General features: G+C 46.9%; 1 protein-coding gene across 2 annotated transcripts in view; it reads left to right on the top strand.

Annotated features, from left to right (window-relative positions):
- The window catches only part of CPPED1 (calcineurin like phosphoesterase domain containing 1), a 649,782-nt gene extending 634,482 nt beyond the window's left edge, over window positions 1-15,300 (top strand). For both annotated transcript variants that reach the window (XM_085632109.1, XM_085632110.1), the window contains exon 4: window positions 14,791-15,300. In XM_085632109.1, coding sequence (XP_085488235.1) covers window positions 14,791-15,020 — 230 coding nt within the window. In that variant the 3' untranslated portion in view covers window positions 15,021-15,300. The remainder of the gene's footprint in view (window positions 1-14,790) is intronic.
- Window positions 15,301-22,692: the final 7,392 nt, after the last annotated feature.

Genomic DNA, 22,692 nt, shown 5'->3' with positions numbered 1-22,692 from the left:
GTGCTGAGGGATCGGTGTCCGGTGGGAGCACCAACAAGCCTCGGCAACGGAAACCCACGCAGAATGTCACCACAGCAAGGGTAGTCAGGGCAGGCCTGGAGCAATCAGGGGAGCCCAAGAAAAGCAAAGTTGACCCTCAAGCAGATCCACAGGCTGGAGGCCCAGGAGTCGCGAGGGGACCTCGTGCGATTTCACCAAACAGCAGCCCACGGAGCACTCGGTGTGAGGAGGCCGGAGTTCTTGGTAGCAAATAGTGGCAGAGGTTGGGGCTGCTCGGAGCCCAATGCACTTGTTCGGGAAACACCAACAAGCATATGCACTTGCCAAATGTACTTGGTGCACAGGGGTTCGGGTATTGCAGCCTCCACAAGGGATTCTGACCTAAAACCGGATGAGATGGCAGCTCGAACCTCGAGGGACGTTGACACCCACTTCCTGTGTTGCTGAAACCTTCAGAGTCCGTAGGAGCTCAGGGTCAGCAGACTGGAAAGCAGTGTTGGAGTCCTTGCAAATGCTGGGGAGTGAGCCCTTCACTCCAAGGGAGATGCCTTTGGTTGTCCTTGATGCTCCACAGGTCCTGCACGGATCTTGTATGGTGCACGGGCAGAGACGATGCTTCAGACTGAGAGGGAGACAAAGTTGGGCCCAAACGAAGTCCAGAGTGTCTAGACGGTCGAAGTTCAGTGGTTTCTGGGTCAGGATCTTGTCCACATTGAATCTAGGGTCCTACAGCCAGGTAAGCTCTTTTGTACCCACAGGATAGGGTTAGACAGATTCAGGGGACCCTCCCAGGGGAGGGTCGGGACAGTGGGGAGGTTATTCCTGTGTCCTTTTTCCAGTTTTGTGCCATAGCAGGAGCCAACGGCTCTCAGAACTGGTTTGAACTGGATAAAGCACGGGGACACCAAATGTGCCCCTCATGCAGCCTTTTGGTCACTGGCAGACGCACCCACCCAGCACTCATTCACTGAATCCTGTTTGGGAGGTGGTTACACCTCCCTGTGACAGGATGCCTATTGTTATGCCTTCCCCAGCTCAAGCTTGGCTCAGCAGCAGGAGGACAGAAATGTGTCTCTGGTCGGTCGCATCCATTTTGTGCTGCCCAGGACTACAAGGCTGGTACCGGGAACACCAGGGACCCTACGAAGCTCACTTCTGAGAGGTGGAATCATACCTCCCACACCTACCATTGTGGGGGTATGATTCCAACATGTTTTACACTAAACACGATAGGGTTAGTTTCAGCCATTTTAGAGTTGGTCATCACCCAGTTGCATAATGCCACTCTATATGTCATAAATGGCTGTCTCACTGATATCCCGGGAGAATAGACTCCGTAGGCTGCAGGGGTGTCTTGCTCATGCAGTGGCACCCTCTCACTTAGAACCAAGCACCCTGCCTTCAGGATTGTTAACGCATGCTATAGGGGTGACTTATAGGTTTTAAGTGCAGTGACCCTTAGATATAGTAAACCTATATCTTAAGTAAGTGGTGCATGCACCAACTCACACAGGCTGCAATGGCAGGCCTGTAGTTCCATTTTGCTTGGCCTCACATGGGTGGCATAATACATGCTTCAGCCCATGGGAGGCCTCTGGGGTACCTATACCCTGGGTACATGGGTACCATATACTAGGGACTTACAAGATTACCCCAGTATCCAATCTGAAGTGTACCAAAGTACATAGCATAAAGGTTTAGGGAGAAAGCAGAAAGGCTGAGGTCCTGATTAGCAGGATCCCAGTCAGACTAGTCAAAAACCGTATCACATTTAGCAGAAAGTGGGGGTAACCATAAGAAGCAGATCCTACTTTCCCATGTTTATATGAACATTAGGGTCAGTCTAGTTTATTTAAACTTTTAAAAAGGGGGAGCATCTTCTCATGGTGTACACAATGGCACACACTTGGCTTTGGACTACTGATACACTCCTCTGAACACCACATGGGTTTGCCTCTTACTAGCCAGGTCTCATTTGACCCAGCACATTTGACCAAGACTTAATTGCTGTTGTTGGTGGCTAATTTTCCATGGCCTCGACCATGTATTTAAAATAGGTTGGTTCTTTGACAGCTTTTGGGCCTCTTAGAACTGCTGCTGCATTTTTTGAATTGTCACATTATGTTTCTTCTTGAAGCCTCTGATTCTTCGCTGTCAATAAGTGTTCAGTGCATCTTGACGCACATTTCCTGCTTTTGCTGATGGTCACTGATGACATAATGAAATTAAAAATGCAGTCTCTGCGGGTGAAAGCACCAAGCTATCAGCATGCAAATAATTCACATTTGCCTCCACATATAAAGCACCAATGCCATGCCAATAATGTGCAACGCATTTAAAGCGCCATCATCATGATGCAAGTAATAAAGTAACACAAGGGCAACTGAATACGCCAATCAGGAACCAAGGGCAGTTGTACTGCTACAGATAACAGTGGTTTACTGGAGACTTATTTAAATTACAGCAATATGCGGATGCATAAATCACCCAACAGAAAAGTTTGATCTTTAAAACATCATTTCTGCCCAACCAGAAACAGATGAGTTTAAATACATTTATTAGCAGCTATGTCAAGTTAATGATAATTAAGTGTTCAAAAAGTGATCACACAGGACGACAAATGTGAGGGAGTCGCGTAGGTATGCACATTAGCGGCAGCTTCCGGACCCAAGTCGTGGAGTTGGGCCGGGGGCAGGAGGGGGGGATGAAAAAAGTTTAGAAAACCAATTGCCTGTGAAGGCAGGACGGACGGACGGACGGCCAGCCTCCGCCACCTCTCTTCGGTCCTCTTTTTTCTGACTCTGTCCCACAGCAGGATGCAGGAAGCAGCAGTAATAATCCGGCTGCCAGCCTCCCGATAGGCAATCACAACGCTGCAATGCATTGTTGTGATTGGTCTGAGCAACGTGGATCGGCGCTCAGCCAGGGAATGGGGGCCTGGGCATGTTCCCCATGCAGGCTGTAATGCACCCTGCATGGAGAAGATGTTAAGTGCCCATGAATGTCTCGGCCGGCCAAACAGTCATGTGCACTTAAGAGTTGGCAAACCACTCCTCCCCCTGCTCCTCTGGCGTCGGAGCAGCCCTGCCCCAAACTCAAAGCTGCAGCAGAAGGAAACATAAAATGATATTGCGAGTTATTATCATTTTATGTTTCCTTTACCTCACTGCTGTGAAGCAGTGAGGCGAGGCTCCTCCACCTTAGCGGAGGAGCCGCCACTGGGTATACAGAGAAAAACAAATGACTCTCAACTCAAGAAAGTATATGACACATGGAGCGAGTGAATGTATGTGCTTGCTAGCCAATTTTGTTTCAACCTCTGTGGTCAGCTAGAGGCCATCATCCTCTGCCTTCGGGGGAAAAAACAGCATGTAAAGGTATATGGCCTGCTAGTCCCAAACTGAATGACTGTAGGTACGTGGCTTGCAATTAAGCATAGAGAACCTGTAGAATGAGCAACACAATTGTGTCGATAGGGCAAAGATAGTAGAGTAGTGCAAGGGCTCTCTAAAGTGTGGCATATGCAGGATATAAGGTGGCTTTCTGTGTGGCCCCTACTGGAACTATGCTGGTAAAGTCTGCATAAGAGCCAGGGGCCAAACAAGTTTCTCATCTGTTCAGTATGCATTCTCCATTTATTGAATTTCCTAGTTTATTAATTTAATTCGTAAACCTTCGAATTTGGTCTCTCTACGCTGCATGAGTAACTTTGATTATGCACTGGTTGCCCGGGTTGAGGCACTATGCATTTGCTTGGATATATTTTACAAAAAATGTGTTTCTTACGGTAGCAAAATACATTGACAACTGAAAACAATACTACTTTTAGGATGCAGGTGTGCTCTAGACCTAAAGACAAATGAAGTACAATGTCAAAAGTGTAAGACTGAGTATTACCATTCAGAACATTTTATTCATTTTATTCAGCGTTTATTAAAACATTTGGTAAAATTAATCGCCACTGTTAAGTAACTCACGGCCCCATTGGGACCATACGCCAGAGACTTCCTCCTCCCAGTTGCACGCATCCTCATGGTATTCACTTCCCCACTACTTCGTACAGCATCTGCTCTTGCCCTTGCCAAGGCTTGCTCTTTGAAAATCCCCTTAGTTGCGTGCATATACAGACCGTACAACTGTAGATCCCCACACTCTTATTAGGCAAGAGGACTCTGGCCCTGCCTAACCCAGACTGCAGAGTCCTTGTAATGGGTCAATTCAGGGCACGAGTCGGGATTACACGCAGGGCCACGGCATCCACCCACTATTTTCACTGGATGGACGCCGTCCCCCCTGCCAAGAAGTTGGGCATCACAGAAAGACACCGGGACACGTTCAGCAGTGCCTGCACATTGTCAGCTTTCCATTTCCAGTAGCAACGTGCAGGCAGAGAGGGGGCTATTTTTTCACCTCCAGCTAGGCCTAAGTAAAGGGCCATCAGGCATCCTTTTAAAAAAAAAAATATCTTGACTGGGGGCGGCTGGAACTTCCCACTTAAATGTAAATGCCACCGAGGCAAACAAAGGCACACAGCTTGCCATCTCTTCACAGGTATTTAAGAGAGGCATGCTTTTGCCTTTGTTCTGTCCCTGTATATAAGTGCAAACACTGTACGACTGTCAAAGGGCATGGTTTGTCCCAGTATTTACACAAATAATTTAGATAGCACTAGTTTATTTCTTTTATAGCGCTACGTCCTGACGTCATGTGCTGTGATGGTAGGCGTCATGATGTCAGCTGCATAGTGTCTAACTTGGTCAGTCCCCCCCACTTCTTTTTATAGGGCTTGTGCCCTGGGTCAATTAAATAAAGTCATGCTTTACTTTGCTTCAAAGTAGATGTAGGCCTTAGGACCGTACTTAATGGACCAAATCTAGCATACATTAAATGAAGTGAAGTGCACGTTTATCTCTCTTAATCAGAAGCAGAGTTTCTTATCCCACACTTGTAATGCATTGTATCATTACCCAACTTAATGGCAATCGTGTAATCAAGCACAGGGTGATAAAAGGCTGTCTGCCTCGTCAAGATAGGAAAGTTTGATCTTGAGCAGAGCAAGCGCTTCCATTGGCGGACATACCGAAGCAGCAGGGCTGGCTTTTGGGCGGTGCAACTGGTGCGGCCGCACTGGGCGCTGACCTGAATTGAATTTGAATTTTTAGAGACTTGTAAAGCGCACTTTCACAAAGCAGTTTCATGGCGCTAGAGGGGTTCCTAGGCAGAAAAGCGAGGAGGACTATGAATTGAAATTGAAAGCCTGCTTGAACAAGAAGGTCTTAAGGACCTTGCGGAACTCCATATAGGAGGAAGAGAGTCTGATGTGAAGAGGGAGAGTATTCCAGAACGTGGGTGCAAGCACCGCAAATTTCTGGCCCCCAGATCTTTGTTTCTTAAAACGGGGGATAACTAGTTGAGATTTGACAGATGAGCGCAGGACTCTGGAAGGACAGTAGTTGGTGATGACAGAATTTATGAAGGCAGGGGCCGTGCCCATCCGGGCTTGAAAAGTAAGGCAACCGAGCTTGAACAGGGCCCGTTGCTTAATAGGGAACCAGTGAAGGGCAATGAGAAGAGGTGACGCGTGATTAAATTTGGGTAGCCCGTGTACCAGACGGGCTGCCTGGTTCTGCACCATCTGAAGGCGTTGGAGTGCGTAGCCAGGGGCACCATTATAGATGATGTTCCCGTAATCGATCTTGGATAAGACCATGGCCATTACAACCAGCTTAAGTGCAGAGAGAGAAAAAAACCGAGAAACTTTCCTAATGGTGCGCAAAGTAAAAAAACAAGAAGAGACAACCGAGCTGATGTGAGAGTGGAGAGTGAGATGATGGTTAAGTGTAATTCCAAGGGTCTTGACTGACTGGGAAGGCGTTGGAGGGGAGCCGAGGGAAGAGGGCCAACAGGAGGGAGACCAAGAGTTGCTACTGCCGCCTGTCAGAATTAACTCCGTTTTATCCGGGTTAAGTTTAAGATGGTTCGCATTCATCCAATCTTGGATAAACAACATGACAGACTGGAAGGCAGTGACAGCTAGTGAGGGGGAGGAAAGATTAAAAATGAGTTGTAGGTCATCAGCATAGTTGTAGACTGTGACCTCCATTTGTTGTAGTGCAGAGATTAGGGGAAAGATATAGAGGTTAAATAATAAAGGGGAAAGAGAGGAGCCTTGAGGAACACCGCATTGAACCCTGCGAGGGGGGGCGGAAAATTCTGCCAGATGAACAGCTTGAGTACGATCAGTCAGGAATGAGCCTATCCAGGTCAGTGCGTGACCTCCTATGCCCGCCGCCTCAACACGGGACAGGAGAGTGGAGTGGTCTACCGTGTCAAAGGCGGCGGACAGATCCAGGAGGACCAAGGCCTGAGGGGTGTTAGTGTCGAGGCCCTCCCTGAGTTGATCCATGACTGAAATAACCACCTTCTCCGTAGAGTGGCGGGGACGAAAGCCCGCCTGACAGGGTGCGAGATAATTACTGTCCTCAATAAAAATACTGAGTGTCTGAGTGACATGAGACTCAGCAATCTTGCTCAAGTATGGCAGAAGGGATATTGGTCGATAGTTTATCGTGAGAGTAGGATCAGCCCCCGGTTTTTTTAGTATGGGAAGGATTATAGCCTTTTTGAAAGTGGCAGGAACAAAACCGTGCGTGAAACAATCATTAAGGAGGGTAAGTATCGGGGAAGCGCGTTTGGCAAAAATCTGACAAAGAATGCGTGCAGGGCCGATGTCAGCTGGAGAACCTGACTTAATGCGGCTGAGTAGTGGAAGCAGGGTTTCTCTAGTAAGTGCAGGGATGGAAGTGAGGGACAGGGCATTGGCTGGGAGGGGGGAATAAGGGGGGGTGAGCGAAGAGGGGGGAATATTTGCTTTGATACGTGCTATTTTATCAATAAAGAATTAGTTTAATAAGTCACATAGCTCCTGAGAAGGGAGGGTCTTGGGGAGGGTTCTGTTCGAAGAAGCCAACTCATGAACGGTGGCAAAAATCTCCCGTGACTGGCTTTCAGCAGCTAAAATGCGCTCCGAAAAATATTCTGGAGAGAGGTGGCACAGACCCCAGGGGGGCGACTGTGTTTAGCAATAATTTACGATTTAAACGCACCTGCTGCAGAGTTCCTTGTGCGTCTTGCTTGCAGGCAGCAATGAAAAGGTCAGGATAACTCTTGTGATTAATGTTTCTGCTAATGAGAGAGATCGGAGTTCTGTCTAGCGGCAGTTTTGACTCCCATTAAGTAGCACAGAGGGTTACTGTGCCTGCTGCAAAGAACATATTTGTGTTTTATATAGCTGAGTCGATTAGTAAAACCAGCTTTTACCAGCCTTTAAAAAAAATGTATGCGTGTGAGAGAGGGGCTATGGAGTGATGAGGAGGGGCACTTTTGCTTGGTGGTAGTGAGTGAATCCATGGAAGCGGTGTCATGGGGGAGTAGGCAAAAAAGATTGGCGCAGCAGGCGCCACCAGGGCTAAAGCCTGCCCTGCGTAACAGTCTTAGGACAACAACTTGAATTGATGACGTCAAATTTCTGCAAAAGGCCCGAACTTTTTTTTCCCTTTCGCTATAGAGAACTGGAGTGCTGAAAATCCTTCCGGAGTTCCCGATTCTGAGCTATCACTTACAACATGTCGATCAGGGGCTTCCATAACCCTTTATCCATGAGCCAATGTGTGCACCCATGTGACAAAAGCCACTAATGATAAACACAGACATTAATATAGTTCATTAATGTGCTCATATTTGCTGCATATGATTCGCCCGAATAAACCAATTTCCAATGTTTTCAACCATCTGGCACAAATTGTTTCAGCAGGATGAGGTGAGGAACAGATTAGACACAGCCTCCGGGAGCTTGCAATCTGAGGCCTGGTATAGAAAGCTTTTAGCTTCTGTTTTCATGCTTAATTCTATTTGAGAAATTATGGGCTTTTATGCCTAATTCACATTTCTAAACTGCACTGTTTGTGAAGCGATTTGCATTAATTGTGAAAGCTATTCACAGCAGCAATAATTAGATGTACAAGGGCATTCCTGTTTAAATTACATTCCACATTTGTCAGCATGCACAGCGAAGTACATTAGTGGATATTGCTGAAATAACTGTCATGCTTTTGTATCTAAATTGGAAGTCTTAAGTACTTTTTCTGTTACTTAGGTTTCCATCCTGCTAGTTGGTAGAAATGTACTTAATTCAGTCGTATCAAACAATGCTGTGTAATGTATAAAGATAAGCTAACTATATTTCATGCTCACACCGAGCAGTGAGTGCAGATCATTTGTCTAAATGTCTCGCTATGCTGTTAGAACTACAGTTTTTCTTTTGTATTAAATATGCAAGCTTATTATTGTAAATTAGACAAGAAAAGTACGAGAGAATCACTTTCAAACTTGGCCCATTGTAGGTTTTACACAGTCCCAAAACAGAAAGTTTTTTTCCCCTTTGGGTTTCTTTACGGTCTTCTGTCCTGCCCACTTAGAATAACTTAGGGTCTCCAAAATGTAATATTTGCTCAAAATGTAAATGTTTATTATTGCACGTATGATGCAAAGATTTATGTGGAGCTTGAGAGCATTCAATCAATCAGAGTTTTATAAAGCGCTACTACTCACCCATGAGGGTCTCAAGGCGCTGGCGTCCTCCAAGAAATCTAACCAAAGAGTGTGATTTAGAGGAGAGCAATCCACCAAAAAAGACACATTCCTCTGGGATTTGGCACTCTGTGGAGGGGAGAGAACACAACGTTGCAAATGCCACGGGCTCAGACATGGGGAACAAAGTCATGGTGGCCGTTACCTTTAAGAAAACGGCCAGGGATTAAGCTGCCCAATAAGAGTGCCAACGCATTTCCACTGCGTCTCTTCAGTGCAAGACTGAAGTGGTAAATAACTAGGGCGATCTCACACTGATTACTGGATTCTGATAAAATGTCCCTAACATTGTGGTAGAAAACTCTCAGCGTGTCAGGGACAATTTTAATGTATGTTTTAGTTCCGTTTAACTATGTTGAGGGTGCATTTTCAGACCATGGAAGGCGTGGGGTGGTGTAGCAGCAAGGGCACTGTCAGGAGGGAACTGAGGAACAATGGTGGCTACAGTCACAAGATTCTAGGAGTCAGGGAGTGGAGCCAGTGGCAGTGGAATAGAAAGTAGTCAGTGGCGGAGCCACCACTGAGTTTGTTTCATTGACTCGACCACGCATCATGCTGGTGGGAACTGACTTGAGTGCAAAATACTGACCAATGTAGTGAAAATGTGTAACATTGTTGTACAGGCCACTGGGGGTGTGTCAGCGGTGGTGCCTCCACGGCATTGTTGGTTTGTTTGCCAATCTCCTGAACTGAAAATGGGCCCCCCGATCTCAAACTGTTATTCATAGTTATTCTTAATGTATCACATTACAGATTGTGCAACAGGAAACAATGTAGGTGAGCTAATCGTTTCAAGGGAGATCTGAGCGGGAAAAGTCCAAAAGCCTTTCTGTCGTTATTTGTTCCACAAATAAATCCAGGATGTTGAGTAAACGTCTTACAAATGAGAAAGATAGAGCATCAAAGCATCAAAGAAATGATGATATATATTTATATGTCTACTGACAAAAACCAAAGGTTACAGGGATTTTATAGTTGGCCTCATATTTCAATTGTACTAAGCTATAGAAATTCAGCAGTTATGGTTACCTGAGCTAACCATAACTTACGCCCCCTCAATACACTGCTTATGATCTCACATATTACATCACTCATGACATGGTCAGTGATATCACTGATGACATCTCAAATGACATCTTAAATAACATCACTAATGACATCATCCTGTGACTGTAAGTGTTTTGCAAACGTTTCTGAGTCTTAAAGATATATACTAAACTACAGCATAAGTTAAATTACTATTTTCCTGTACTAGTAATTTTTCATAGTGAGTGGCTGTGCGACTGTCTGTATCAGTGTGCGAGTGGATGTCTGAGTGGCTGTATGGGTGTGTGAGTCACTGTGAGAGTGGCTGTATGGATGTGTTACTGGGTATGTGAGTAGCTGTACTGGTGGGGGAGTGGCTGTGTGAGTGGCTGTATTGGAGAGTGTGTGGGTGTGTGTGGGGCTATATGGGTGTGTTAGTGGCTATGTGAGTGGCTGCATAGGTGTGTGAGTGGCTGTATGGGTGACTGAGTGGCTGTGTGAGTGACTGGGTGAGGGAGTGTGTGTGTGAATGGCTGTATGGGTGAGTGGGCAGCTGTTTGAGTGTGTGTATAGGTAAGTGAGTGGTTGTGTTAGAGAGTGAATGTCTGTGTGAGTGGCTGTAAGGGTAAGAGAGTGGGTGTGTGAGTGGTTGTATGGATGTGTGAATAGGTATGTAATTGGTTCTATGTGAGTGGGTGAGTGAATGGTTGTATGGATGACTACGTAGCTATGTCAGTGGCTGTATGGGTTAGTCAGGGGGTGTGTGAGTGGCTGTGTTGGTGAGTGAGTGGCAGTGTGAGTACCTGTATGGGTGAGTGACTGGCTGTGTGAGTTTCTTTATGGGTGATTGAGTGGGTGTGTGATTGGATGTAAGGGTGCAGTGGCGGCTCCTCCGTGGGGGCGTCGCCCCACTGCTTTCTTGCAGTGCAAAAAGCAGAAACATAAAATGGTAAAACTACCATTTGATGTTGTTTCTGCATCTCGCACTGCGAGAAAGCAGACGTGCCTGGTTGTGGGCGGGTGGCTAGACAGTCCTGCTCGAGGGCAGGGGGAGTGGCTTGCCCACTGTTGTGGGCCCTGACTGCTTTGGTCGGCCTAGGGCCGACCAAAGCAATCATGTGCACTCTCTCTTTTCTCTATGTAGGCTGCATGCAGCCTACATAGAGAAAAAGGCCTCCCACTAGGCGCCCGGCTGGGGCGCTGTGTGCCTGCACCGCACCAATCACAGTGCTGCTATTGCAGGGGGTTGTGATCGACGGAGGGGAGGGAGACTGCTCGGTGGCTGCTTCCTGTTGAGGAGAGCAGCAGAAAAAGTGTGAACCGGGATCCGTCCAGGAGCTGAGGTGGCCTGGAGAAGGTAAGATTTATTTTAATGTATTTAAACCCCTCCCGCTCCCCCCTTAAGTTTTATTTTAATTTAATTAAAGCCAAAGGCGAGATCCTGCTGCATCCTGCCGCTTCCCCGTACCCCCTGGAAGCCGGTCAGCATATTGGGGTGAATGTGGGGAGGTGGTGTTAAGGACCCCCCATGACAACTGGGGACCATGCTGTCTGCTGCAACCAAAGAGTATTGGCCGCCCGTTCATGACTGGTGGAGGCCTGCACGACAGCAGTGGCCTGGGACATGATTCGAATCCCTGGGAGAGCTGCTCCTGCGGCATACCCTGTTTGCGGTATGGGTGACACCAGTCTCCAAATGGGGATGAACGCCGGCAAAGACAGGACCTAGGGAGCTGGGCTCAGTGTCTTCCACGAGGTGCCGACCGTGGGGACACCTGCAGCCCTGCATCGCATGCTGGTCATGACCTGGGGTAGCCCTGTGAGCATAGTGAGAGGTGTGACATCTGGGGACTCTCCCCCCCATTCCCCCTGCAGCGGGAAAGGTGGAGTTGGCCTGGCCCTTCGCTCGGGGAGGTGAGTGGGACAGGATCTGCACACCTACAGAGTCTCACTGTCCGATGCTCCTGAAAATAGGACCGGGTGAGATGTGGCATGGACCGTCCGGGGAGGTGCGAGGGGAGACGTGTGAAGTGAAGGAACTGAGTGAAAAAGTCCCCCCCCCTTCGCGGCGATTGTCTGGGTGCAAGGGCCCACCATCATAACTACAGAACAGCTGTGGGCCTGGAGACATCATCGGGGCTAGGGACACCCACCATTTCCCCCGTGGCCGGTGGAGCAGCGGCAGTCTGAGACTAGGCCTTGCGCTTGGAGTTGCTGGTGCTGGTCGTTCGGTGTATGAGGAGCCCTAAACCTACTGTGTCTATGCTGGCACCTGCCCGTGGTGCAAGCGGGGGCAGGTGAAAGATGCCAGCGGCCGTGAAGCGTAGGCCAGAGCGCACGTTTAGTGCTGCCACTCCTCAGCCATCTTGCTGACCACGCCTATATAAACTGGAAAGGATAGACAGTCAATCAGCAATATACAGTTTAAAGAAGTGTTTTTCAAATCCATCTGAAATGCCAGATCTGATTTCAGTCAGATGTACTCGTATGCAGGAGATGGTTTGTTTTGATATTTTGACTCTTCTTGTTGTTAGGGTTTTTTTAAATTAAGGTGACTTCTATTTCTTTATTTCTTTGACCACCTGTGAGTTACAATTTCCTTTTTAGGTAAGACAGTAGGCCAGTGTGGACTGACTTATGTGTTATACAAGCTATCTTCTATTCCATGTTAGCTTCTTTGAAGATTTGGGTGATCTGTTCTGATTTGTTGGGCTCCTGTAGCCAATCAGGAGGAAGTATGAATAATGGTTTGAATGTTATAGTTAGTTTACTGAACTATAACTGTCAAATTTCACTGTTTTGTTAGTGGTTTAAATTTTAGCGCTTATTTCATTTCAACACCTAACTAAAATGGCATCTTAAACTTTTTAAAATGTTTCCGTATGTATATAATATCTATACATATATATTTATGTATGTATATATATATATGTATGAAGAAAACTTCTCCCTCCTGGACAGAAGACAGGGACACAGCGGGGCTCGTCAGGACGCTTTATTCAAGGAAGTCGGCATGACCGGTTTCGGCTTGCAGCCTTTTTCAAATGCCTCAGTCCATTACACAGAGTCCTTAGTGATGATCCATTGAGCTCCTCCCACCTAAATAGCAAAGGGCCCAGCTGCAGCTCGTTACTGTGATGACGCCCAGTACTCCCTTGCCACGGACTACTGATCCCATCATACACCTGGCTGTATTATTGCGAGCTGCGGTAGGAGTCTTGAACGGATTTGCTGGGGGAATTAACGTCCTTGGGTCCCCTACTTCCCACCTTTCTCACGAAGCGGCACCAAGGCTGGAGACACAACTGAATGAATGCGCCTCTCCATATATGTATGTGTATATATATATTTACTTAAAAAACCATAGGTTTCACACATGTTATAGTTAGCTGGACATTTCACTCGTAAACAACCAATGAAATTCCCCCGTTATAGTTACTGCAGGCAACTATAACTCACGCGACCGCAATCCTCTACTGATGACGTCAGATATTACATCACTGTATTTAGACACTTATTTACCCATGTCTTCTTCCATTAATCTTTACTTGGGGGTCCTTCTGTGACCCCCTGACCAAGGCTAGGGGGTCAGGAACTGTCCACTCTGCCCCCTTTTCACGTTCTCCACCTTTGTTTTTCACCCCCTCAGACTGCGAGAGACAAAATGGCGGGCAACACTTCCTGGTTTCGACCGATTCGAATGTTTACCGACATCTAACAACCAATCAGAATTGCGCTCGCGCACGGCAGAGTGCGCGCGCCGTGCGCGCACGGTGCGCGCGTATAGATATTGATATGCTTTTAAATGCTATTTTCTCAGGAAATACTGAACAGATTTACACCAGACCTGCAAAAGGCACTTCTTTGACCTTATGGCCACCTCTCTGCCAAATTTCAAGTAATTCTGTTCAGCCGTTCGAGCTGTAGCTGTGTCTAAAGGTCCTATGGAAAAATGCATGGGGAAAACGCATTTTGGGACCCCCCTTTTTTCTCGGCCCCTGCTTGACGAATCACCCCGAGACTTTCAGGGTAGGAGCTGAACGGAGCGCCCCATTAATTTTGAAAATTTCGCGAGGATTCGTCAACCGGCGCCAAAGTTATTCAAAATAGAATTTTGAGATTTCCTATGGAAACTAAGTTGTAACTATAACTATCTACTGGCGACCGCCAGTAGATAATATATATATATATATATAAAACACTCTGCGTCGTACTTCGCCGATCCTCCTCCAAAGCGACGCCGGTGCCAGCAGCGGTGACGACAACCGCGTTAATTATTTCCAAAAAATAGTTATACTTCCGGAACTCCAAAAAGATAACAGCGACAATCCAAAGGATAGCACAATTATACTTTATTGTGCCCACAACAACGCGTTTCAGCGATGCCTTTTTCAAGTTTGGTGACCTGTGCCCAACTTCCCGTAAAAATACAAGTCAAGGTGCATGGAAACAGAAGACATACTTGTTGTTTCACATCTCGCATTTCACATTGCATTTCATAGAATTCAATAAAGTTTTAAATACACATTTGCGAAATGGTCATTTCGTCATAGACAAAAGAGTGCAGCAACAACTCCTCCTCCCGACGTCACGGGAGCCCCGCCCAGCCCCGCCCTAACCTGGCTGATACTAAAAATAAAAAAATAATAACTTCTGTTATTATCATTTTCTTTTTCTTTTACACTCCCCCGAGAGCAGTGGGGTGATGCTCCTCCGCCTTAGTGGAGGAGCCACCACTGATGCCCACTCATGTGTCCACTAAATCAGGATCAGCGGCTCTTTCAGAATGTGGACCTGATTGTGCAGAAGTAAATTTTCTTTCGATTTTTCTCTTCAACATATGTAGTCTGAGGTCCAAAAGAATGTGAAATAAGCAGAACATATTTCTAACTCCCCATCTGTAATTATGAAGGATTTTATCATCATACCACAGTATGTACAGCACCTACTTTTAGAAAAAGGGTCCCTATTTTTGATGTTCTTTATGTATTCGAAACTCAGTTCATTTTAATTGTAAAACCTAAAATGAAGCATAATTTAGTAAAATTCAGTGTCTCAATTTTAATTATATAACTTCTGTCTACCAATATGTATTTTTGTCTTTTTTCTTTGTAGGAATTGAAGCTGTTTTCTCCGGGCATTATCATCGGAATGGTGGCGGAGTCCACAAGGGTCTTGATATGGTGGTTACATCAGCGATTGGATGTCAGCTTGGTGAAGATGACCATGGGCTTCGAGTGGTAGTTGTTACCGCTGATAAAATTGTGCACAGATACTATAGCTTGAAGAAACTCGGAGATGAAGGACTACCACAAGACCTCTTGGACCTGATGAAGCAAAAGTAATAGACAGTTCCTTGCGTCTTATACTTTGATGTTCGCCTTTCATAAGCAAAGATTTACATTAGAATAATCGTAATAAAGAATTCATAGAACAGAGACCAATTAAGTGATTTTAAGAAAATAACGTTTTTTTCAAATATGCCTGTTTATCTGTCATTATACTTCACTGGAATTCAGTGTAGGGACATCCATTTTCTATCAGATGAGAAATAACAAAATATTGGAAAAATATGTTGTTCTTTTATTTTTGTCGAATAAATCTATATTTACATTTCTAGAACAACATACTGTGTAAATTCACTTCAGTATACTACAAAGTTCTCATATATAAATACAAGTAGTTTTAGGAATTGTGGTGTGTTCTAAGGTGATTTTACCATGTGAAAAAGCCTTCTGCTGTGATATCATGAATCCTGTTTGAGAGAAAACTATGTATCCAAATGCCCAAATATTTGACCTCATCCGCCTCCCATTTTAAGGGGTATTCAGAGCGCACCTGTGGCGTGTTGTCTGTTAACGGAAAGATCACTGACTTTTCCCAGTTGATAGAAATCCCGGATAGCCCCCCGAAACGGATGAATTCCCTCAAAATCGGGTCAAGGTTTACCTCTGGATCGATCAGGTATAGAGTCACGTCATCGGCATATAGCGATATTAATAGGCTTCTAGAACTGAGTCCTATGCCTCTCGCCGTGTGGTGCTGCCGGACACGAGCCACCAATGGCTCCATCGCGATTGCAAATAGCAGCGGGGAAAGAGGACAACCCTGCCGTGTGCGGCGCGAAATGGGGAAGGGATCAGATAGCAGTCCATTCACTCTAATTCGGGCTCTAGGTGAGGTATACAGGAGCCGCACCCAATTAATAAGGAGGGGGCTGAAACCCATGCGCCCAAGTATGGCAAACAAATAGGTATCAAAAGCTTTGGTTGCGTCCAGGAAATCCACAGCAGCACGCACGTCAGGGTGCACGTAATGCAGGATGGAAAAAATAGTACGCAAGTTGTGAGATGTGGACCTCCCTGGGATAAACCCTGATTGGTCCGGCAGCACCACCATGGGGATCAATGGTTGGATGCGGTTTGCGAGCAATTTAGCCAATATTTTGGCATCAACATTTATGAGCGACAAAGGTCGATAAGAGTGCAGCTCCGTGTCAGACTTCCCAGGTTTCAATAACGTGATGATTATGGCCTCCCTCATTGACTCAGGTAAGACCCCCACCTCTAATGCTTCCTCATACACCTCCAGTAGCTTAGGTGCCAGTTTATCAACGTATGCCTTGTAGAATGAAGTAGTCAGGCCATCAGGCCCAGGGGCCTTGTCAAGCGGCATACTTTTTATCACCGCAGCAACATCCTCCACTGTGAATGGGAGATCCATATACTTCCTATGGTCATTGTGAAACTAGACGAAGGCAATCGAGTCCATGAAGGACTGCATCCCCTCGGGGCAGGTGTCCTGGGTGGCAGTGTATAACCCAGCATAAAACTCCAAAAACACTTTTAAGATATCCTCCTGCCCTCTAATGACTGTGTCCAGCGCAGTGTGTATTTCGTGTATAAAGGTAGTGGACCTCGGTGGTCTAATCATGCCCGCCAGTGTGCGTCCCAGCCTATCTCCCTCCCCATATCACCTAGCCTCGGCATATTTCTCAAGGAAACTGACCTCCCTTTGTACTGCCTCTGAAAATTCAATTAGCTTGGTTTTCAGGAGCCCAGCTGCCGCCGAGTCCGCAGTGTGGTAAAATTTCTCCTCAAGCTCTCTGATTTGGGTCTCCAAGGAGGCCAGCGTGCCCCTGAGCGCTTTCAGCACCCCCGCCTGTCGCACGATACAGCTACCTCTAATCACCACCTTAAATGCTTCCCAGAGAGAGGCCACCGTCTGCACAGATCCCGAGTTTAACTGAAAATAGTCCTTGATATCCGATCTGATCTCCTCTCGAAACGCTTCGTCTAACAAAGCATGTGGGGGGAGGCGCCAGGTGAAGGCTCGCGGCAGAGAGCCAGGCAACAGCAATTTCAGCAAGCATGGGGCATGGTCTGACAGTGTGCGCGGCATGTGCAATACATCTAGTGACCAGGAGGCCACATCTCGGGACACCAACCAGAGGTCCAATCTGGACCACGCACTACGATGAGCCGATACGCGAGTGCCCTCCCAGAGCGCCGGGTTCCTTACGCGCCAGATATCCACCAATTCCCCTTCAGATACTATAGCTTGCAGAGCAGCGCTAGCTGCGGGATGTAAAGCTCGAGAGGCTCCCTTCCTATCCAACTCATCACTGCATTAAAGTCCCCACCCCACAAAATCGTGCTGCAACCCGTGGCTTGTACTCTCATCCACACATCCGCAAAGAAGTCAGGGGAGTCTACATTCGGACCATAAACAGCCACAATGACTATAGAGATCCCACATAACGAACCTGGTAAAATAATATAACGTCCTTCATAGTCAGTTCTAACCTCACCCTCCCGCCAATCCAGCCCTTTTTTAATAAGCACAGCCACACCTCGTGCAAAATTAGAGTATACAGATGAGTAGACACCGCCCCACCGCTTGTGGCGCAAGTGTGTGAAGCGCACGTCATGTAAGTGGGTCTCCTGCAACAAACAAATATCTATGTTATGCCTGGACAAATATGCATTCACCAGTCTCGCCTTCCGTCCGTTATTTCGGCCCCGAATGTTCCAGTCCCAGAGTGTTCTTAAGAACAACTAGAGCGCTTACTGTCTTACTTATGACAAAAGTATGGCACACCTGAAGCCATCTTTATTGGAATAAACTGGTAACACTTAAAACATTTCATTTAAAAAGGAACACAATGAGGAGGTTTATTTTGCCATAGAAATTATGATTAGTGCCGAAGAAAGAAAAATTAGGGCACATTTTGAGTGACTTCTCAAATCCTCTTCTATTTCATTAAAAAATTCTGATATGCAGACTGAAACATGCACTTTTAATACCAGCAGCAGACTTCTGTGGTGAGCAGTAGCTTTACTACAGTGATCTAATGAGCAACTAGAGTGCTAACATTCCGAATTTATGGCAAATGTGTGACATATCTGAATACCTTCTTGATGGAATCAAAGTAAAAAACTGAAAGCATTTCCTACTGAGGAGACTGCAGTAAATGAGGAAATTAGGAAACTTCATAACAAATCTCCCAAGATGGCCACCAGAGACAAAAGAGCCCAAATGCAGGACAAATATCACCCAGATGTAGCCCACATGTAGCCCAATGACAGAAGTGTGCAAAACACTTATTTTTTGTGTATTTGCAGATTTATATAGTGCAGACTTGTCAGGTATTGGAGTGCTTTACATGAGCATTGGCTACATCACACAAGATCAAATTCATTTTGGTTGTAGTCATGGGGAGATTAAGTGATTTGACCAGAATCACAGAATATTGAGCTGAAGCAGAAACTCCAACCTGGTTCCCCAGTTGCAAAGTCTGCGGCTCTGGAAGTAACGCCACATCCTCTCCCCTAAGTGCAACATTTAATCAAGTGGTCAACTGGATAAAAAAACATAAAGATTACAAATAATTTAAAAGTTCTTTGTCGCTATTTGAAAACTCAGAAAATATGTCCTCATTTTAGTTTTTTAGAGCACTAACCATAATTATGATGCAAATAAGACCCTCTCATATATGTAATTTCTAAAGAAAATGCTCTAGGTATTACAGTTTTGATTACATCAAGATGACTTCAGGCGTTCCACACTTTTGTAATAAATATAGAATGTTAGCAATCTAGTTGTTCATTGGGATACTGTTGAGAGGCAGAGGCCAGGGGCACGGACTCTGAAAATTGAAGGCAGGTAGGAGAGTGCAGAGGCAACAATTTGACCACACTGGGCAGGCAGGAAGGGCAGTGGCAGCACAACAGACTATGGAGGGCATTGGAAAGGGGGGCAGTGGCAACAAACCAACAATACAGGACTGGCAAGAGAGGCTGTGGCAATATAATAGACCATTGTGGGCAGAAGGAAGAGGCAGTGGTAGTACAACCATATATGCCAACAGACCCGTTTCAGCCAGGAAACGTCCAATGTTTTTAAGCTCAAATGGGCTTTATTTGATCTGTCTCCTGTCTACAATCTCCTCTTTTTCAATGTAACTCAAAGGGGAAAATCAATACCCCAGTTTCTTTTCAAAATCTCCCTCGTACCAAGTTCAAAATGCTCGCAAGTATGGTACATTGGACCATGGTAGGCAGGAGGAATTGGGGTAGGGACATGGACTCGGATAACAGAGGACAGGAGGGACATGGAGAGGTGCACCAAACTGACCCTACAGGGCAGGCATCAGGGTTTGCAGCAGCACAATACACCACACAGGGCATGCGGGACGGGAGTGCAGCACAACAATCCATAGAAAGCAATAGGGAGGGGACAGGACCATGCACATGGACAACAGAGAACACAGGGGAAAAGGCAATGGTAGCTAGCTGACCATAATGGACAGACAGGAGAGAAAGCTGCAGCATAACAGACCATAAAGGGCAGGAGGGACAGATCAGGGGCATTACAATGGAACAGACAAGCCAGGAGGGAGGGAATAGAGGTCTGCACATGGAAACAGAGGGCTGGGGGCAAGGGGGCAGGGCAGGAGCAGCAAGATGACCATGGAGGCCAGGCAGGATGGGCACTAGACACAAGACACACCATGAAGAGCAACAGTGAGACCATGATGGCATACACACAGACCATGGAGGGAAAATGGGAGGGGGTCAGGGGCAGCTAGCTGACCACACAGGGAAGGTGGGAGGGGCCATGGCAGCACAGAAGACCATGCATGGCAAGCGGGAGGGTTAGTGGCAGCACAATGGCTATGATGGGCAAGAAGGAGGGTGCAGGAGCATGCACAAAGGACCATGGAGGATAGAAGGAAGGGTCGGGACCTGGGCACAAACAAGAGAGTTCAGGGGAAGGGGCCTCACAACAGACCGCGCGGAGCAGTCAGGAGGAGCAGTTGCAGCACAACAGACCAGGGAGGGCAGAAGAGTGTGGCAGTAAAATGGACCATGGAGTACAGGAGGAAGGGGATAGGGGCATGGCATGTGGGCAGGCAGGGTGGAGGTGGCAGGGACAGGTTACAGTCATCTGACAATGCTAGGCAGGTGGGAGGGGAATGGCAGCTCAACAGAACACTCAGAGTAGATAGGAGTGGCAGGTCCATGGAAAATGATGGGCAAAAAGGATGGAGCAGGGGCATGCACAAATACATCGGAGGGCAGGGGGAAGGAGAATAGGGGCAGCAAGCTAAGCACAGAGGCTAAGCAGGAGGTCAATGATGGGCCATAGAATTGGGCAATGGAGGGCAGGAGGAGTGGACTGGTACATCATGCTAAATGGAGGGCAGTGGCAGCACATCAGACCATGCATGGCAGGAGGGTGGAGGCTAGTCCATGGATTCAGACAACAGAGGATAGGGAGGAGGTGGATGGGGCAGCAAGCTAGCTGTTCAGAGAAGGTGGGTATTAGGAACTTTATTGTTTTTAAAATGTGTGTGTGCGAACTACTTAAAATATGAACAAGTATGCAGCATAATCTCACTTTTATTCAGGAAGAAGAGGACGTTTGTGACTGTGACTCTGGGCTCACTTGGCAGAAATACCCCCTGACCCTCCACCCCCATCACAAAATGTAATGCCCGTGAAAAGGGTAGGTGGACGCAGTGTTATATAGAACATAGTCCTGAGAGCACGATTGAAAATGAAAACTAGATATAGTATATGGTATAAACTATGCACCAAAAAGTGTGATATAAGATGAACCGGGGCGTGAAATATAATATGCAATACATTGTGCGCAATGACAGATTCATTGGAGAGCGCGAGATAGCACAGGCACTAGCGCGTGCTATGCGATATGCGCCTTGGAGTGTAATATGCACAGGGCAGTGTTGTGTAACCTAACTAGTCTCTAAAGTTGTAATATAAAATATGTGCTGGGGAGTGTAACGTTGCATATGCACTGTGACAAAGATATGGATCCCAGATTGTAATATGTATGGCATAGCACTGTGCGTTATAACATAGGCATCGAGGAAGGCACGTTAGATGGGGCAATATAACCCGTGCGAAGGCAAGTGTGGCATGACATATTCACGGGGTGGTGTTACAGTGCACATGGGCTAGAGAGTGTCATAGCATACGCACTAGCTGGTGGAATACAACACAGAGGTGTGTGGCACTCGGCGGGCACTGGTGGGTGTAACACAGCATTGGGCTCAGCCAGGAGCACGCTGTGACTCTCAAGTGAGGTTCGTCTCCTTTCCAGAGAGTAAAATAAAAAGTATTACACATCAGGCGGTGGATGTGTGTTTCATTAACCGTGAGGGGGGGTTCTTGCATAGTTTGGTCGAATTTTTGTCGAATCCCCTTTGAATGGCTTGGTGTGCGTGTGTATTAAATATGCCCGTCAATAGCTACCCATGTTTGTATAAATAAACGACAAGGGTGTCTACTTGGAGAGTACCCACCGGCGGGGGCGCTGGGATTAGGCACGGTAGGGCGTCAGACACGTCAGAGTTTCACTAGTGGTGTAAATACATTCCACGTGGATTCATTGTATGCATAGTCGCCTTTTAATGAATATCATGCAAATCGTCATGGTGATAGGTACATACGGTTTGTCCAGCATGTCCTAGGTGTTTCTATAAAAAAGTTTTAAAAAATAATAAAAAACAAAGGCCGGCCCCGGGGAATGGGGTCCCTGGGGCCGATTATGGCCTTAGGAGGGGGACCACGCGGCCCCCTTCCAAATTAAGTTTTTTTCAACAAAAAAAATTAGGGTGCAGGCCCTGGGGGATGGGGTCCCCAGGGCTAATAAATTAGAAAAAGAAGGGTGGCCACACAGCCCTCCTTCTTAAAAAAATAAAATAAATAAAAGACCGGCATCGCGCCGGAGGCCACGCCTCCTCCTTGCAGCACTCTACAAATGCGCCCCCTGGCCAGTTGTAAGTTGGGGAATTAATTCCCCTTCAATACTGAGGGTCCCTGAGGGCCAACTAGCCCAACAGGTATCTCCAGTATGCGCCAGGGAGCTGCGTTGCAGACAGGTGTTCTGAGGCCACGCCCCTTTTTACACCTCTATGCAACGCAGCTCTGTGGCGCTTACTGGAGGTACCTAGTGGGCTAGTTTGACCCTAGGGACCCTTAGGATTCAAGGAGACTTAATCTCATAACTTAGAACGGCCACAGGGCGCGTTTAAACAGTGGTGAAGGGAGGGGACGGGGCCTGAGGTGACATGTGCAAACACGCCCTGTGGCGTGTTTTAAGTTGGGGAAATAATTCCCCTTCAATCCTGAGGGACCCCTGGGGGCCAACTAGCCCACCAGGTGCTTCCAGTAAGCGCCACTGCTCTGTGTTGCAGAGAGGTGGTGCATGCCGTGCCCCTTTTTACACCTCTCTGCAATGGCGCTTACTGGACATACCTAGTGGGCTATTTTGCCTTTAGGGACCCTCAGGATTCAAGGGAACTTAATCTCCCAACTTAAAACGGCCACAGGGCGTGTTTACACAGTGGGGAAGGGGGGGGGGGCGGGGCCTGAGGTGAAGTGTGCAAACACGCCCTATGGCACGTTTTAAGTTGGGGAAATAATTCCCCTTCAATCCTGAGGGCCCCTGGGGGCTAACTAGCCCACATGGTGCTTCCAGTAAGGGCCC

The sequence above is a fragment of the Triturus cristatus genome, chromosome 10 (assembly GCF_964204655.1).
Source record: "Triturus cristatus chromosome 10, aTriCri1.1, whole genome shotgun sequence".
NCBI lineage: Eukaryota > Metazoa > Chordata > Amphibia > Caudata > Salamandridae > Triturus > Triturus cristatus.
This window is presented reverse-complemented; position numbering and strand designations above follow the sequence as displayed.